Raw genomic sequence first — 20,000 nt, 5'->3', positions numbered from 1 at the left:
ATAAAAAAATAAAATCTCAAGAGCCTTAATACAGCGTCTATGTAGCTCCAGGCACCTACTAGGTCAATGCAGCGTATGCATCCTCAGGTTTAAAGAGGTTAAGGTTGAGCAAGAAGGTTGAGTCTTCTGTCTACCATCTAGTGAGTCTGTGTGTCTGTCTGTGTCCCCCCTCAGGGTGAGCTTTGATGAGGGTCGGCAGTGGGACCGCCACTCCTTCTCCATGGTGCCCCTGTTTGTGGACGGCGTGCTGGTGGAGCCAGGCATAGACAAACAGATCATGACGTGAGTAACCCCTGTCATACATGCACAGCTTCACACACTATCAGTATAGGCCTTCTGAACACTATATTTAAATGCATCTCTATTTAAATGCACTATATTATATTTAAATGCACTAAAACTATATCTAAATCCATGACTGACCCAAGAAGAAGCAAGTTTAAAGAAAGACTTGCATATTACTTTTCATTTGCTGATGCAAATAGGCCTAATGTTAGTTGAAAGACCACCACAACACCACAAAAGCCCAAATACACACTCACTCTACTAGGTAACTATTTAAAATAAATACTAATTATAATGCAACTACTGTGAAACACTTGTAAATTTAATTATGTGACTTTACCTGCTACCTACACCCGCCATCTTTATAAAGGAAATGGCTTAGGGACATGGAATTAAGATCAGAGGGTTGCAGGTTTGAATCCCACCAGAATAAAATTGAATACCCTGTAAAATATCTCTAATAGGGTTTTCACACCTGGTCCCCTTTAAGTGAACCAAACTCAGTCCTCCTCAAGTGGACCAAAAAGCGAACCAACAGCAAAAGGACTCTGTTTTTGTTCATATTGTGAGTGTATTAAATAAAGAACTCGCTGATCTTTCTGGTCCTGTTAGGCTTTTATGGTGTGTCACTCCTCGGAAATCTAGAGCCCTCATTAAGTGATTACAGCTACAGCTACAGCTGTAGTCACAAGTGTAACCAAGGTCTCAGTACGGTTCGCTTCCAAGGGGTCTGGGTACACTTTGGAGCGTTCACATATGCGGGAAAAATGCTGAGTCACTATTCTGAGTTCGCTTAGGTGGCTGAAAGGGACCAGGTGTGAAAACACAGTAAGTTGCTTTGGATGAAAAAAGAAATAATGTAATGAAACGGCTTTCAAATCACTCACCCATATCCAATTCACTACAACTGACACATTCTGTTCATTTACAACTGAGGGAGCGACCCTGAATAGCGAACATTTCTACAGTAACTCTGAATCAATGTCAAATTCAAAATAGTGTATTTTTTACATTCAAGGTCTTTAGTCTTAAAATTGTTTCCGCCATTCATACAACATTTTATGGTGGAGAGTCTCATTCAAGGGAGTCAAAGGAGTTACATTGTAAGAAACTGTGACTTTAGAGCATGGACAATGAACTTGTTCAGTTAACCAGTTCCTCTGAGATACTCCACACACACACAAACTTGGCAAAGACCCCCTGTTTACAGTAATGCCATCCTTCCTTTCCATTTGTCCCACATATGTTCTGAAGAAATATAGTGGTTGCCTTTCCCTTCTGCTTTGGTCCCCCTCACTGTGTACCAAACCAACCAAACCCCTACCCATTCTCCATCATTCCATTTCTCCCAAATTCTGGATATTTCTGTCTACTTCCTCCTATCGTACTTCCATGCCAGGCATGTTCTAATCACCACTCAGACTGTGTTTGTAGAACATCTGTTGAAGACTAAACGTAATCCAGCCATGAAATAATTAAAAGGAAACAAAAAGGAGGACCTCTCTCTGCGAAACTGCAGTCATCCTTTGTCCTGCACCTTTTCCTGGGATGTGCAAAATCTTCACCTTCAACTTCCTCCTCTGTGCCTCCTAACCCACCTCTCTCCACCTCTTCCCCATGGCCAGTTACTCACTCGTGTGTAAAATGCCCATTTGACAGACACATTAATCAAGACCCTTGTTCCCCAACTCTTTTGACAGTTATTCACAGACACTGTGATAATCACGGAGGCCCACGAAAACTGACAGACCGTGTCAGATGGTCTATTCATAGGGCCAGACTGGCAACTTATGCAGGTGTTACATACTGTACGATGAAATGCTATATTTGCCCCAGTCACCACATCTCTGTGTAATAATGAGCGTTTTTGATAAGTATTTATTGAAAACTGTCAGATTGAGAGCTGGTAATAATGGGATGGGCAGGTATTATTGTACTACCGCAGCAGCGGCACATGCACCAGTGAAGGTAGTCTGATGCAATGCACTGAAAGTGCGTGCGCGTGTGTGTGTGTGTGTGTGTGTGTGTGTGTGTGTGTGTGTGTGTGTGTGTGTGTGTGTGTGTGTGTGTGTGTGTGTGTGTGTGTGTGTGTGTGTGTGTGTGTGTGTGTGTGTGTGTGTGTGTGGGTGTGCGTGCGTGCATGCGCGTGTGTGTGTGTGTGTGTGTGTGCGTGAACGCGTGTATGTGTATGTGTATGTGTACGTGTACGTGTGCTGGAGTGTATTCTGTGTGTTTGTCCGTAAGTGGGAAAGAAAGCACACATGAATGTGTAGGGTATGTACCTTTGGCAGCTCCGTGGAGAATTCTCAAATGCTCTTGTTGTTTTTTTTAAAGGTTTTTTGGACATTTTAGCCATCGATCAGAGTGGCAGCTCATTAAGATAGACTACAAGTCACTCTTCAGCAAGAGGTGCACAGACGGGGACTACCAGACCTGGCACCTACACAACCAGGTACAGTGCCAACGAGGCTGGAAACAATTTAGAAATGCCATTTCATGCATATGTGTCTGCACATGTGTCATGCATATGTGTTTGTATTATCCCAGGCGAGCCCCCAATATGTATAGCGTGCACCAGGAAGAGTAATAAACATTTAGGAGTAAACATAAAATTACATGTTGGACGATGATAATATAATATCTTCTTCTTCTTCTTCTTCTTCTTCTTCTTCTTCTTCTTCTTCTTCTTCTTCTTCTTCTTCTTCTTCTTCTTCTTCTTCTTCTTCTTCTTCTTCTTCTTCTTCTTCTTCTTCTTCTTCTTCTTCTTCTTCTCCTCCTCCTCCAGGGTGAGCCATGTGTGATGGGGCAGAAGCAGATCTACTTGAAGCGGAGAGCAGCAAGTAACTGCATGCTGGGCCCTGGATACAACCGTGTGCTCTCCAGCGAGCCCTGCACGTGTAGAGCTCATGACTTTGAATGGTAAGAAGTTCAGTACTGCCCTACGAAGCAAAAAAACGCAGTAACTGCTGTGTTCTTGAAAATTATTCAATTATTTTGATTCAAATGTATTATAGATAAAAAAAATATACAGTATATAGAAAGTAAAATAAAAATGATTGAGCCGTAAAGAATGTGGTAATAAAAAATAGCAAAACAGGCATGCCAATAATCTCCCTAAAACTACTCAGGCTGGACAACGGGATAATTTTACTTAGTTTGGAGCTTTGCACAGTTACTGCCTTTTTTGCTTCGTAGGTCTCAGTAGCTGTGACACTGCTGTTATAAAACTAGGACTATATGGTGCTTTGCATGTAGCTCTGCATGACTTGAAGTCCCTAAATGGGCACAGGGCAGATCATTTTTGATGTCATGTTTTACCTCAGCAGACTGTTTGGATTATTCATGCAGTGATGGCTAGAGGGTAAAATGTAAAGTGGTTCTGGTCCAATGACAACCATGTACATGCTTAATGTTTCTTCCAGTTGTCTTTGTGTGTATCTTTTCAACATGGCTTACTTAAGTTGTGATGTTCCTTCTAGGGACATATACTGTAGGCCTACATGTACCTGCTCATAATAGTTGGACTTCTCACACTACTTAAAGTGATACTGTCCCATTTTTGGAAATAAGCTTATTTTACACCTCCCCTTGGGTTAAATGATAGGGTTTTACCCTTCTCCTGTACTTTCAACCGTTCTCGGGGTATGGCAGTGCAAATTTTACCTCCATGCTAGCAGTTAACATTGAGTCCTATGAGACCAGCTCGCGGCTAACTGGTCTCATAGGACTCAATGTTAACTGTTAGCTTGGAGGTAAAATTTGCACTGTCATAACTAGAAAACGGTTGAAAGTACAGGAAAACGGTAAAACCCTATTATTTAACTCAAGGGAAGGTGTAAAATAAGCTTATTTCCAAAAATGGGACAGTATCACTTTAAGTGCCTGAGTGGAGTAGTCTTCATGCCAGTCTGTTGTCTGTTGTCAGTAGATCCCATATTTACATATTCCGATTGCAATATTGATCATTGCGATTTCAATATGTGCTGATATTACATGACATGTTATTGATATGTTAGCATGAGTAATGGTATGATATTGATATGCTGATTAGAACTGTGCTACTCTGATATTATTACTGTTTAGCCCCACTTGTCGCTAATCATTGTGTCAGGCTACAGTCACTAATGAAAAACACCCACCTCCAACCCATTCCCCTCCTCACAGTGACTATGGATACGAGCGCCGTGGAGATGGGAACTGCTCACCGTCGTTCTGGTTTAATCCATCTATCGTGTCAAGAAGCTGCAGCCAGGGACAAAACTACCTCAACACCACTGGGTAAACCCATCTGCTACATCATGTTTTATTGATTGATTGATTGATTGATTGATTGATTGATTGATTGATTGATTGATGGGGGGGTTGAAGATGATGAATCACAAAATTAACACATTAGACAGTATCTGAATTGATATCAATGCCCTGTTCAAATGTATAACAAAAATTGGCCAAATTTGCATTGAGGGAATAAAATCCTCAATGTTTGGCAGTCAGTGTAGAAACATACAGCATCTCCACCCTGCTGTATTTTAATCTGGCATCCTTTGTAACATTTTTACACAGATATTGGACATACAAAACAGGCATAAACACACACAGAGACAAATATAATCACACCCTAATAGTTTCAGTCTGATATACCCAACCATGCACGCACGCACGCACGCACGCACACACACACCTTATCAATGTAATGAGTACTGGGTATGTCATGTCATTTGCTGCGATAAGGCAGAGCATGTAATCGCATTCCATCCTCAACGCAAGAGAGAGGGAGGAGGAGGAGGAGGAGAAGGAAGAAGACTGTTCAAAGTCAAACACACACACACACACACACATTCACACAGACACACACACGAATACACACAAACACACAGACACACATACACACATATTTGCAAATTGTGTTTCCTTACCGTTTTTTTGTTGTTGTTTTTTTTAAAACTTATCCTCTCTGGGGTAAAATGTAAGTCTACATGATTGTAGGATTTTCTGTACATTGAAAATTCTTCATGTTCAATTCCATGTTACAGTAATATCCTCTGAGATTGGAAAGATTTGTTTTTTTTTTCAATTGTGTCAGCAAAAGAGAGAGAAAAGAGAGAGACAGAGAAAGAGAGAGAGGGAGAGAGAGGGAGAGAGAGAGAGAAAGAGAGAGAGAGAGAGAGAGAGAGAGAATTCTGAATTAAATATCTCTTGTAAATGAGGCCAGTCGTTTTCACACGAGTTAGACATAAGACTCCGTAAATGTCTTTTAGTACATTCACCCCCACCCCCCAGCGTCAAACCTACTTGCAAAAACACATGCATGCACACACACACACACACGCACGCACGCACGCGCACACACACACACGCATGCACGCACGCACACGCACACACATCACCACCACCACCTTAGCCATACTTTTATAGACGTGATGTCCATATTGGGCAGACAGGTCTGCTGAGTTTGCTGTCAGTGAAGGACACAGGGCCAAGGAAGAGAGGGAGGAAGGGGATGGAGGAGGAATACTTTACCTCCTTCAGTGGACAGTCAAGTCAAGTCAAGTCAAGTCAAGTAGGTTTTATTGTCAATTTCTTTACATGCACTGGTCATACAAAGAATTTGAAATTACATTTCTTGCTTTCCCATACAGACATAGACTAATTAAGGTAAGGACATAGACAGTATAGACATAGACAGTACTTATACATGGACTTAAGACAGTATGGACATAGACAGTGCTCATACAGACATTTAAAGTGCAAGACTGGACAACAGAAGACTTGTAGAGGACATACATTAAGAGGTATTTGTTGTGTTTTTGTGCTTTTCCTAAAAAAAGTCCTTTATAGCGTTCTGACATGGTAATAGTAGCATTTTGAAGAAAATAAATATAAAAAAGGTCTGTCAAGTACACCAGCAGCAGTGTGTGTGTGTGTGTGTGTGTGTGTGTGTGTGTGTGTGTGTGTGTGTGTGTGTGTGTGTGTGTGTGTGTGTGTGTGTGTGTGTGTATGTGTGTGTATGTGTTTAGTGCAGGTAGAAGGTGCGGTGTGCGTCTTGTGTGTGTGTTCGTGTGTCTGTGTCTGTGTCTGTGTGTGTGTGTGTGTGTGTGTGTGTGTGTGTGTGTGTGTGTCAGTGTGTGTATGTTTGGGTTTAGTGCAGAAAGTGCAGTGTGCTTGTGTGTGTGTGTGTGTGTGTGTGTGTGTGTGTGTGTGTGTGTGTGTGTGTGTGTGTGTGTGTGTGTGTGTGTGTGTGTGTGTGTGTGTGTGTGTGTGCATGTTTTGAGTTAGTGCAGGTTGAAAGTTCAGTCACAAGTATAGTAGTGCAGGTGGAATGTTCAGTCGCAGATATGGTGGTGGGGGATGGGGGGGGGTTGTCAGTGGCCTTGCTGGCTAGAGGCTGACAGTGGGAGGGGGGGGGGTTGTCAGTGGCCTTGCTGGCTAGAGGCTGACAGTGGAGGGAGAGTGGGTTGAGTGTTCAGCATCTTGATCGCTTGGTGCATTGTGCTGCTCGCCAGCCGGGTGGTACGGGAACGGAGGCGCCTGTACCTCTTTCCAGAGGGCAGGAGGCTGAACAGTTTGTGTGCAGGGTGGCTTGTGTCTTTGATGATCATCAGTGCTTTCCGGGTGAGGCGTGTGGTGTAAATGTCCTGCAGGGAGGGGAGTGGTACTCCAATGATCTTCTTCGCTGTGTTCACAACACGCTGGAGTGTCTTCCTGTTTTTCTCCGTGCAGCTTCCTCCCCATACTGTGATGCAGTTGGACACGACGCTCTCTATGGTTCCTCTGTAGAATGTTGTCATGATGGAGGGTGTAGCACTTGCCTTCTTTAGTTTGCGCAGGAAGTAGAGACGCTGATGGGCCTTCTTCGCCAGTGATGTAGTGTTGGTGGTCCAAGAGAGGTCGTCGCTGATGTGCACTCCAAGGAACTTGGTGCTGCTCACTCTCTCCACAGCATCGCCGTCGATGGTCAGTGGTGGCAGTTGTTTTTGGACCCTTTGGAAGTTGACAACAATCTCCTTGGTCTTGTTGACATTCAGCAGGAGGTTGTTGTCTTTGCACCATCTGGGTCATGGGTCATGGGACAGTCAAGCAGTTAGAGCATCAGACTTGTATCCCAAAGGTTGCCGGTTCGACTCCCGACCTGCCAGGTTGGTTGGAGGGAGGGAATAAACCAGTGCTCTCCCCCACCCTCCTCCATCACTGAGGTACCCTGAGCATGGTACCGTCCCGATGCACTGCTTCCTCTGGGCGCCATTGGGGGCTGCCACCTTGCACGGTTGAGGCATAAATGCAATTTTGTCATGTGCTGTGGAGTGCTGCGTCACAATGACAATGGTAGTTGGGGTTTCCCAAGTGGGCTTTCACTTTCATCAAGAAGGGCAGAGGCGAGTGTGAGAGTGCTGAGCGTGGGGATAGTCACCACATCCACTGATTGATATGGACAATTTGTCTAAGCGAAGTCTCTGCCAGTGCCAAGGCTGCTGCATGCTGCTCTCTCTGAGTGGCTGTAATGTAATCAAAGTCAGGGGCGGATATGTCTAGATATGGCCAGATGGGGCTGGGCTGGGCTAGATATGGCTGCAGCCAGGGCCCCCCCACCTGCCAGAGGGGTAAAAGTAATAATTTCAGAATTGTAACAAGATGAAATTTTGTAATATTGACCATGTATCATATTGAGCACAGTTGACAGACATGTTATCCTTAATTTTTAGCTTGTAATTATGAAACTGTCTATAATTTTTTTGTGAAATTTGCCTTTGGAGGGTCCAAAGAAACGTGTAGCCTAGGGCCCCCATGCCATTATAATACAGCCTTGATCAAAATGTGTCTGTAAAGTGTTGGGGGAATGGAGTGTGTGAGCGTGTGTGCGCATGAGTGTGACTCTGTATCTTGTCATAAGCGTGTTAAGAAGTTTACAGTGCCACTTTTTTCTGTTCCACTCAAAATTGAATTCATTAGTGTCCTATAAAACACATGTGGTCACTCCGATTACTGTAAGTAGAAATGACATTTTGGCAGCCCACACAACAATGCACAGCAATGATCTGACTGAAACAAAAGCTCCACCTCACCGCCACACCCATTTATTTGAACTGCAAAGTAGAGGAGTGTCGTTCATGAACGAGCCGGTTCTTTTGAACGGCTCCCTCAAGTGAACGATAGGAACCGGATCACAGCTGGGGGAGCCACTCGACTGTTATTTCATTCATTTTTCATTCATTTTAAGCACGTGACCTCGACCAGAGTAATTTGGGAAAAAAACACACTTGTTTGCCTTAAAGAGTGGCAAAAACGGTCTTTAAAAGCCGGAGAATAATAATTTGTTGTTTGGGCAAAATTACCTCGAGGTGAAGTCAAAATATTACATTCTAAACACTGAATAAATAATTTAGAAATGAGCCAAAAGAGACAGTTTTTTGAACGGCTCTTTGAAAGGAATGAGCCACTAAGATCCGGATCCCGTAAAAGACCCATAAATCCCATCTCTACTGCAAAGTGTAAATGGAGGGTAACTGTGCAGGCTGTTGTCTGTTGTGACTGTCAAAAGTTGTTAGCAGTGAAGTTAGAGGGGGGTTTCCCCATAATGGAGACTTTGAGAAATTTCAGGGAAAATTATTGCTTGCAATGGCTAAAAACATTATGAGGTTGGGTTGGCTCATGACAACTTGTAGCTGGGTCTCTTAGCGTCCAAAAAGGGCCTAATCGTTACGCGCTGGATAGAAGCACCAAAATCGGTGTAGACCTTCCTTAGGGTGTTCTCCATCATTTCAGAAGGGGTGCCCCAAATTTCAATGTCATTAAGGTCATTTTTATGGGGTAAATCCAAGATGGCTGCCCAAAACCAGCCAATAGTAGTAAAATGCTGTACTGCCTGGACATAATGGTGTTATGGGCCAATCCACCTATTTGTTTGTGATGTATACAAATTGAACTTTGAAAATATGTGCAAAACTTACCATAAAAACAATGTTATATATGTTTTATTTAGATTCAAAAACAGGAAAATCATAAAAACCATGGTCAGAATGAGATCACTCTACAATTGAGAGCTCATTTCTGGGCATTTAGCTATTGAACCAACATTCATTAAGAGTTTTAAAAATTTGCAGTGGGTCATATCTATAACATCTAAAAAGAAAATTGTGGTTAGAAAATTTAGGGGAGAAGAGATAAACCCTTGAACTGGGCCACACATAACTGTCCCAATGTTAGCATGCTAGCATTAGCAGGTTCAGACACTCAGTCTGCTCTTCAGATAAAGATGGCAAACAATAATTTTAATCCCACTTACACATGCGCGCACACACACAAACTACTACTACTTCCTTAGGACCCCCTCAATGATTTAACCCTAGGAGTCCAACTGAAATATATTCATATCAATCAAGTCAATAATACATGTACATATCAAGTGTCAGTGACAGCTGTCAAATGACAAATGTATGCTGATTAATGTTCAGATATGTATATCGCAGTCCTAAGTGTACAATGGAGTGATAAGGACATTTATGCTTAGGAAATTATGAATAATCAATATGCAATACACCATACATACAGTATATTGACAGATACTTTGTTTTATGTCTGTTTTTCCATCTACTTTTGGCTTTAATCTAGATGACATGTTGGCTACCTAACCACTTAATTTATTGTTTGCTCGTTATTTTTTATTTGTGGGTGTGGTCCTTTGTTTAAAACATGTCTGCCTGCCTTCCCTCTCTCACATAGGCTACTAAAATAGTCTTTCAAAAACTTAAAACAACAGCATGTGGAAATCCTATTGGCTTTAGAGGGCTAACGTCTATAAGACTATACTGTACTCTACTGTATTGCACTGTACTGTACTCTACTATACTGTACTGTACTGTACTGTACTGTACTGTACTGTACTGTACTGTACTGTACTGTAATGTGATATACCGTACTGTACTCTACTGCACCGTGCAGTATGCTACTGCACTGTACTGTACTGTACTGTACTGTACTGTACTAGACTGCACCGTACTGTATGCTACTGTACTGTACTTAACTAGACTCCACCGTACTTTATGCTACTGTACTGTACTGTACTTTACTGTACTGCACCGTACTGTATGCTACTGTACTGTACTGCACCGTACTGTATGCTACTGTACTGTACTGCACCGTACTGTATGCTACTGTACTGTACTGTACTGTACTATACTGCACCGTACTGTATGCTACTGTACTGTACTGTACTATACTCTACTGTACTTTATTATACTGCACCACTCTGTATGCTACTGTACTGTACTGCACTCCACTGCACTGCACTGTACTGTACAGTACAACTATAGAACTGAAACATGTAGAGCGGTGGTGCTCAAACTGTGGTACTCGTAGACATCTCTGGTGGTACTTGGAATGCCATTATGAACCTCTCCTGTACTGACTGGCAAAAGTGAATATGGAAGGCCTTTACTGCGATATTCTAATGTTGGTTGTCAAGGTGGTACTCGGAGAGCTCAATATTTTCTCAGGGGGTACTTCACACAAAAGGTTTGAGAACCAATGATGTAGAGCATTCTGAGGACATGTACAATATTATGCAAAAAGGTGTAGTGGGAATGAGTTATGTTACTGTTACCACTCAAAATCTTGAAGGTTAAAAAAAGTCTTGTGGCATTTTGTTTGGGGGGGCGGGGTATGATCGACTATTCTTCCGCCCAGACTATTTGTGTGCCTTGCATATCAAGAAAATGAGTCCAGGTAATGATTTACTTTCATAGTATATACCATATGAGAAGTGTTGTTCTATATAGATATTTCTCCTATGGGTAAGGGTGGCAAAAGACCTACAGTACATGTTGTCCATCAGCTGTCAGTTTTGATAGCAGTTTAAGTACTCAATGATTACTGAGCTAACTAATACAACTTTTGACACAAGTACTAGTTGAGGACTTGTCTTGTCTTTTATCTCTGTCTTCTTACTCAACATACACTAAGAAATCATTCCCATTTAATTTGAACTGAAGCCATACTGTGGCCTACATGTAGGCCTATATTGAGTAATCTGTAATGCCATTCTAAAGATGACTGAAATGCTCTCACAATATGCACTTGTAAAAATATAGAATTAGGTGATCTTATGGGGTTCTTCATACATATGGAAAGGTCCTGTCCTTTACCCTCTCTCATACAAATAAAATATGTATATCTGTTATGGAAATTAGAGGATGGAGAACCTGCTACCTAGGGCATCTTGCACTGACACTATCCCATTCAAATCGAGCATTAGCAGCAGTCTATTCTCACCATAGTTTTAGTGTTGGTAATGCTCATTTTAATTCAGACCAAGAATCTTCTCAAATCGTTCACAATGTTACATGCTGTCAAGCACGTAAGCACAGACTCACCCATACTTTCACACTATGTACATTTTGTAGTTTTATCAATCTGGTCTAGCAGGCTACCCTTGCTTCATCTCTTCTGAGGACTATATTAACATTGTCAGCTAAGTATAATGTCATGTAATAACAATGTAATGCGTTACCAACATGACATATTGTATATGACATGGTAGACATTTTTTTTTCAAGGGGCACCCCTTCTAGGATGTTTTCAAATCAGTCAAGGAACACGTGTACCGAATTATATGCTTCTATCCAGCGCGTAACGATTTCTCGGCTTAGAGCCCCTACTATAGGCTAAGGCCATCCTGAATGTATTTTTCATATCTGCTGAAAATCCAGGGGGGATTGAAACAATCTATATTTTAATTAAATAAAGTTTATACTTACGTATTTCTGCTGCACAAGCAAAGTGTTAAGACCAATTGTTACCCACTGTCTGCTACTGTTGTGTGGCGCCTGCAATTTCAATACAGATGTGAACACTCAGTCAAACTGAGACACTAATGCCTCTTTTCCACTTTTTGGTAGGCCTACAGTTCAAAATTGAGCTGTGTCGTGCCTATTCGAAAAGCAAAAAGTGGCGGCCAAGTCGTGCTGTGTCGCTGTAGGCCTACCAGAAAACCTGTCTTCACTGTTGTCCCTAGAATGCCTTATACCTTGTTTTTTTGTGCATTAACCCTTTCCTGCCCTGTTTAACCGTTCCAGATACCGTAGGGTGGCGGCCAACAACTGCACTAAGGGGGTGAATGACATGTACATGGCCCGGCGGCAGACGTGCCCCAACAGGCCTCCCCGCGGCCTCCAGCTGAGGACCAGCGAGGGCAAACTCACAGCAGCCCTGCACTCCAACGTCACCTTTCTGGTACAGCTGGAAGAGGTGAAGATGGCTATTCTTTTTTTCTTTACTTCTATCTGCCCTTGAGTGAGTGTGTGTGTGTGTGTGTGTGTGTGTGTGTGTGTGTGTGTGTGTGTGTGTGTGTGTGTGTGTGTGTGTGTGTGTGTGTGTGTGTGTGTGTGTGTGTGTGTGTGTGTGTGTGTGTGTGTGTCTGTCTGTCTGTCTGTCTGTCTGTCTGTCTGTCTGATAGGTGGACTTGTGACGTGTGACTTGGACTTGAGTCAGGCTTAAGTCTCAAATTGATGACTTTAGACTTGACTTGGCAATATTTGGAACGACTTGTGACTTGACTCGGACTTGTATGTTATTCACTTGTACGAGACTTGACATGACTTGACCGTGTAACCCATGATGCACAAAGTTCCACCAATGGAACGCAGTAATAGTCATTGGAAAGTTAACTACCGTAGTACTACACTACTATGACATAATACAGGGCCTTTAGTAATGTACTATGACTTGTTCATTGCCATTCTGGTAACTGCAAATTCATAACGCTGTGTCTTAATGCAATGGCATGTCAACTCCAAATATATTCCATTATGACTGTAACTGGGGCAACTGAAATCTGAAAAGTAAAGGAAGGGAGAGGAAGATGAATAGCTGTATATATAAATAAATAGAAGAATGGATAGAAAACTACCATAGATGGAAAGCGGATACACACAGTATTTGGTTGCATGGTGTGATGGTGGCAGCAGCATTTTGAGATACTTCCTTTTCTGACGAGTCACCTTGTTCTCCTCTGCTTCACCCCTTTCAATCAGGATGAAAAGTCTTTGTCATTTTTTGACAGACTTGTAGACAGAGATTTTCCTTCAGACACGACTGAACAGACATGGCCTCCTTTATTTCTGAACCTCTTAGTTGAACCTTTTTTGCTTTGTTCCCATGGCGATACTTCTTGTTCTGGAGGGATTAAGGAGGTTGTACTAGCACGGTGACAGTTAATCAAACAAACCAAAAATATTCTCATTTGCCCAACACGTCACCCGTTGTCAGACACTTTTCCAAATGACTCTTTAGGCTGCGTGAAGAGTAAAATGGAAGAGGTGCTTGTTTGACATGGGCTCCTGTCAGTGCATAGTTTGCAATGACATCTGCAAAATTGCATTGCAAAACTTTTAGATGTGGTTTCCAATGGATAAAAAACATTACAATGTGAGCCGTAAAAACACTGTGAAGCTATATTAAAACAGAAGATGAGGACAGCAAATTGGGAGATTGGCACACACATGCATGCAGATCTCGATATCCAGAAGTACACACAGAGACATACACACGTCTTAATGAAAAGGCTCAACTTCCATCCTTGTGAGCAGCTGTCTGTGCCTTGCTGTGGCACAGTGTGTCATCTCATCTCAGACCTGCTGCTCTTCTATTTTCTCTTAGTGCACACACACACACACACACACACACACACACACACACACACACACACACACACACACACACACACACACACACACACACGTACACACATATACATACGCACACACACACACACACACACACACACACACACACACACACACACACACACACACACACACACACACACACACACACACACACACACACACACACACACACACACACACACACACACACACACACACACCCTCTGCCTGCTGTTCAGAAAGTGGTGCATGCTGGCTTTTTTGTCCAACATGCTGCCAGTGAGTGTATAGGTCGCCCGCTGTCATGCAGGTTGATGGTCATCTTTTTTTTCATTGTGCTTGTCAGGGGACTGACAGCACTATAGATCAGTGGTCTCTGCAAATGGACACACACACACACACACACACACACACACACACACACACACACACACACACACACACACACACACACACACACACACACACACACACACACACACACACACACACACACACACACACACACACACACACACACACACACACACATTGTGAGACAAAAAAGAGAGGGAAGCAAACCAGTAAAAATGAATGGCTTGGTGTGTGTGTGTGTGAGAGAGAGAGAGAGAGAGAGAGAGAGAGAGAGAGAGAGAGAGAGGGAGAGAGTGAGAGAGAGAGAGAGAGAGAGAGAGAGAGAGAGAGAGAGAGAAAGAGAGAGAGTTTCCAGGTGAGGGGTGTGATAGCCTTTCAAATGACAGTAAAAGACCAAAATGCTGCCAGTCTAGTGAACTTCAGAGCTTTATATGGGATCCCACTGCAATTGCAAACAGATCCAGTTTGGATTCTGTGTAGTGCAGTTTGCCTGCAGTAGAAAGAAATGTTCACACTTGAACTCACAAGGAGAAAGGGGCACACATCAATTCACATAAATAGGTTTTCTGTTTTGTCTGATTTTTGATCAAGCCCAAGGCTTTTGCGTTGGTCTAAATCTTCTTGTCACATTCACTTTCATTTCTATCTCTTTCTCTCTCTCTCTCTCTCTGTCAAATTCAAATTCAATTTTCAAAAAAAAATCAAATTGTGCTTTATTAGCATGACCGTAATGATACAATGTTGCTAAAGCATACAAATAACAAAACAAAAGTGAACATTTACAGAAGATCTGCTTGCGTGGTTGTGTGTTTGCATGTATGTGTGTGTGTGTGTTTGTGTGTGTGTGCATGCACACTCTCTCTCTCTCTCTCTCTCTCTCTCTCTCTCTCTCTCTCTCTCTCTCTCTCTCTCTCTCTCTCACTCCTTCTCCCACTCCCTCTCTCTCTCCCTGTCTCCCCTGTCCCTGTTCGTTCTTTATAGGAAAAGTTACGTGTTTTCAGACCCTGTTTGGTTGCTTTCTTCACCTCTTTCTTGCCTTAACTCTATCTCACCCCCCTCACTCTGACTCATCTGTAGAGTCGCTTGAGTCCTAATTTTCTAGATAAAGTGGCATGAAATCTCCCTGCAGTCACCTGTAGACAGCAGCTGTTCAGACTAGCTCAGGAGTGGGACGCTGAGAGCCCCAGGAACAGACTGCAGACTGGATGGATGAAAGGTGTGTGTGTGTGTGTGTGTGTGTGTGTGTGTGTGTGTGTGTGTGTGTGTGTGTGTGTGTGTGTGTGTGTGTGTGTGTGTGTGTGTGTGTGTGTGTGTGTGTGTGTGTGTGTGTGTGTGTGTGTGTGTGTGTGTGTGTGCGTGCGTGCCAGCGTGCCAGTATCAATTCCTGAAGCATATGCACAGGTATTGATACTCGAAAGGTATGTGCATAGTTCTAAAAGTATGCATGCTTGAGCGTGCCTTTGTACATGAGCACGCATATGGTCCCATATACTGTATGTCCCAGGATATGAATTTTTATGTGTGTGCACATTTCCAAACATGTGAGTCCCATTGTTTGTGCATTGTTGACTGCATGTGAATGAGTGAAACTATGTATTGCATGAAGAAAACCATGAAGAGAAAATAAGAACCAGGAAAAAAGTTTGATCTGTGTGGAAAGTCCATATTGAGGTGTGCGTGCGTGTCTGCCTGCCTGCGTGCGTGCGTGCCTGCGTCCGTGCGTGCGTTAGTGTGTCTAAGCAGGTGTGCAACTGCCAGCGTGTGTATGTAAGGGGTTTGTGAGCTGCATAACAATGTGTGTGTTCCTCCCTTTGACTGTCTGTGTGAGAGGACAGGTGGAATAAACAACAAACAACCATATTCACTCGTTACGATTCCCTGCACAGTTCCCTCAGCTCACTAATGCGCTCTGGGTGCCTCTGGGAGAGTAGTCCACCCTGCAGTGTTGTGCCGTACAGCAGGCAGTCTGCTGAAGGGAAAGCTGGGATTCTTGCTAGTCCCATGAGCAAGGGGTGATAAGCCTGGATTTAGGCCCTGCAGAGATGCAGGTGTTTGGGTTTGGGGGTAATTGAAACAGTGGATAATCAGGATATTGGAGAGTGGGATGGTGCAGTAGCATTAGTCAGCAGGTGGAATGCGTCCGTACACTGGAAAACACTAGAGTGTGAAAAAAGGTTTTTCAACCATAAAACCTGAACACTTTCATCTTTTTGAATAACAGCAGCTTAAAAAATAAGCCACTGGAATGCACAATTAATTGCACAACTGTAACTGTCAGTAGCCAGAACCAGAACAGGTGTTGCCAATTAAGGGTTCCATTCTTAACTGCCAATGTTTTGAATAGGGTTCTAGAACTTTGGTTCTAGAGTGGCTATGGCAGAGACGGTCTATTAGGGCCTCCGCACATCGGTTCCGACAGCACTGCGAAGCACTTTCGCTTCCGACAGAATTCCGACCCCCAAACACAATTTCAGAGTGCTGTTTTTTTTTTTCAGAGCGCTGTGGCCTGCAATAAACATGGGCTCTGTTGGTAGTCTATTTTATTTATAAGAAGCCCATTTTATCTAACAACATGGTATGATTAATAAAAGTACTCTGCTGCATCCAGACGTTATTTTTGGTGTGTGTGTGTGTGTGTGTGTGTGTGTGTGTGTGTGTGTGTGTGTGTGTGTGTGTGTGTGTGTGTGTGTGTGTGTGTGTGTGTGTGTGTGTGTGTGTGTGTGTGTGTGTGTGTGTGTACACACAGGGTGCTCAATTAATGCTGTAAATGTACATTTTCCCAAAATGCATCAATGATTCATGGACTCACAAATACCCCTCTGTATTTCTGTTGCCAGGGTGACTCCATGCGAACCCATATCCAGCTGGACTTCGGTGATGGCACAGCGGTGTCCTACTCCAATCTGACGTGGGCGGAGGAGGGGATCAAGCACGTGTATCGCAGTGCTGGAATATTCCTTGTGACGGTGCTCGCTGAGAACGAGATGGGTGCTGACAGCACCTCCCTCCACCTGCATGTCACATGTGAGTACTTGCCACTTGGCATACTACACAGTCATTCACAATACAGTTACCTGTATTATGCCGCTGCCAATAAGTGCAAGGCGCATGCTGTTGTCTTACTGTTTGTGCATCTGTATACAAAGAGCTTCGTAGCAATATGACCTATATCCATTTTAGAATATTTTGGGAAATTGACATTTTTGAATTGGGCATTGCATTGCATTGCAAAATGAGTTTATATAGGTTTAAAATAACATGTTCTCTAAATATTTGGAATTTCAAGAATTCACACATATTTGATAGGGTCCTCAGAATCATCACTTTGGTGTTTTCATGTACAGTATTAGTTGCATAACAGGAAAAAGGGTGGAGGAGGATGACGAGCGCCAGCAGTTTCAGTGTTCAGTTTTTTTTCAACAATTTGATTAAATACATCCTAAAATCTGTCAATTCCATAAATTACGTAGGCCTATCTATGTTTCATTTTTGTTGCCTGTGTCTTTGTTGTTTAGTTCTTCGTCATTCTAACTTTTTAATATAATTCTCTGTGTATTTGTGTCTTTGTATGTTCTCTGTAATTGTCTTTAAACTCATCTCAATCAAGTACTTGGGTGTATTTCTCGAAACCATAGTTGATAACAAATAGTGACACGTGTCACTTCTATTCAAAGTAGAATTTAGAAGTTAAAGTTAAGAAGTTAATTCCCTCAGAAAGTAAGCACATCCTCCTCAAAACTTCACACATCATGACATTTTTAATTTGCACTGACAGAAACACCTCTCTCAGATGGCTGTATTTGTATCTTTCCTCTCTCTGTAAATCTCTCTCTCAGTCTCTGAGGAAATGAGGTGTGTCACACTGGCTTAATATTGTTAGGCACCTTGGCAGCCCTGCAATGAGAAATAAATAACTTTGTCAGTAAAGCTGTCTTTTACTTCCAAATTCTAACTTCAACTTTTCTGGAGAAACTTTTTTTTGGTTGTCATTAAAAGTTCTGGTATGCAAATCAAATGGAATATTACATTTCAGAGAGTTAGACAAAAAGAGGAAGAAACTGATGATCAAGTCGTCACTATTATCGCCATGCTGATCCTAGTCTGCAGGACTCTAATGCCTCTTTTCCACTGCCGTTTTTCTGGTAGGCCTACAGCTCAACTAGCCAGGCTGTGCCCTCCGTGACGCAACTCCTTTTAGTGTTAGTCAGGTCAAGAGCAATGCAAGTACTTTCTGAGCTCCCTCAAAATCGGGAACTCCTCCCACTTTGTCAGGAAGCAAACAACCATTTTTTGCTTTTCGAATAGGTATGACACAGCTCAACCGTAAAGCAAAAAGTGGCGACCTAGTCAAGCTGTAGGCTGTTAAGCTGTAGGCCTACCAGAAAACCGGCAGAGGAAAAGATGCATTAATTAACCAGTCAAATGCTGGTGAAATTTCAGTTTTGCGTGTAGAAAAGACCAACTTACTAGCCACTTTGACCCATTGGTGAGTGTGTGTTTGACTGTTACGATTAATATCTACTAGCCATTTTGGCTGGTGATAAAAAAAGTGAATTTAGAGCCCTGCGCCTTTGTATAAATCACCTAGAGCGTTTACGGCCCTTGAGGTCTTACTCAGCCCCTGACATAATTTTAATATTACGCAGTTTCACATGAAATATGACGTGTTTTGTAAAGAGATGTTCAAAATCGCATTTGCATTATGATGAAGTTATATTTTCAGGGGACCTAGTGAAGGCCGAGTCTGTTGTAAAGCTGCACGCCTTCAATATACAGTAGTCCTAAAGTGCAGGGGGAAATCCTGGGTAGTGTTCATAGTACGGCCCTGGAGGACTTGATCAAATTTTAAATGGTTCTCGAATTCTGTATAAAAATAAGACAATCCGCACACTTCAGGTCTACTTTTGTGCAAAGAAACTTTACTTGACTTGCAAGTCAAGTAAAGTTTCTTTGCGCAAAAGTAGACCTGAAGTGTGCGGATTGTCTTATTTTTATACAGAAATCTCTACTGAATCCTGCACCTTCTAAACAGATGAGCGGTGGCCTATCACAACTTAAGTTATCAAATGGTTCTCTATTAAGAAAGTTTTCCTACTCATGCACTAGACTTTGACTCCCAGCTCTCCGACCCTCAGTACCCCTAAAAATACATGGGTTTCCTTGTTTTGTTTTCCCCTGGCTGTGCGACCCTGGATGCGCACAACTCAACCTCTGATTGTTGGAAACCGCTGTCGGTCAAAAAATTTGCTCACGTGGTTGGCTGTCAGTGTATTGTCCCTCCTCCTCACAGCACCATGTTTATAAACAAAAAAAAAACATGTATACACTCTCTCACACTGTAACTGTGTCCTCATGTGTTCCTCCCTGGTTCTCCTGTGTGCAGGTGAGGTGGAGCATGTCCAGTTGCTGGCTCCGTTCGTGGTGATCCAGAATAAGGAAGTGAATCTAACAGCTGTCGTCTGGCCCAGTCGCTCTCGCACACTCACCTACTTCTGGTGGCTAGGCAACAGCTCTGAAGTGAGACATTGTTCATGGGGCTCCATTTTTTCTTTGATTCTGCCTCTAACCAATATTGAACAAGGTAGTTCATTAATACACTTCTAAAGCATTAAACTTATAGCAATTGGAGCAAAGGAAACAGAGATGGTAGGAATTGAACTAAAAATTCCTAAATTCCAGAATATTTGCTCATTGAGTAGCAGC

The 20,000-nt window shown here is 42.7% G+C and overlaps 1 protein-coding gene across 1 annotated transcript in view; it reads left to right on the top strand.

Moving 5' to 3' along the window:
* Positions 1 to 20,000, top strand: part of LOC134456950 (VPS10 domain-containing receptor SorCS3-like) — a 243,702-nt gene that overhangs the window by 210,017 nt on the left and 13,685 nt on the right. The window contains exons 14-20 of the mRNA XM_063208628.1: positions 175 to 282; positions 2,620 to 2,737; positions 3,071 to 3,204; positions 4,450 to 4,563; positions 12,354 to 12,525; positions 17,135 to 17,321; positions 19,681 to 19,814. Of these exons, the coding sequence (XP_063064698.1) occupies positions 175 to 282; positions 2,620 to 2,737; positions 3,071 to 3,204; positions 4,450 to 4,563; positions 12,354 to 12,525; positions 17,135 to 17,321; positions 19,681 to 19,814 (967 nt within the window). The remainder of the gene's footprint in view (positions 1 to 174; positions 283 to 2,619; positions 2,738 to 3,070; positions 3,205 to 4,449; positions 4,564 to 12,353; positions 12,526 to 17,134; positions 17,322 to 19,680; positions 19,815 to 20,000) is intronic.

This window comes from Engraulis encrasicolus, chromosome 1 (assembly GCF_034702125.1).
Source record: "Engraulis encrasicolus isolate BLACKSEA-1 chromosome 1, IST_EnEncr_1.0, whole genome shotgun sequence".
Taxonomy (NCBI): Eukaryota; Metazoa; Chordata; class Actinopteri; order Clupeiformes; family Engraulidae; genus Engraulis; species Engraulis encrasicolus.
This window is presented reverse-complemented; position numbering and strand designations above follow the sequence as displayed.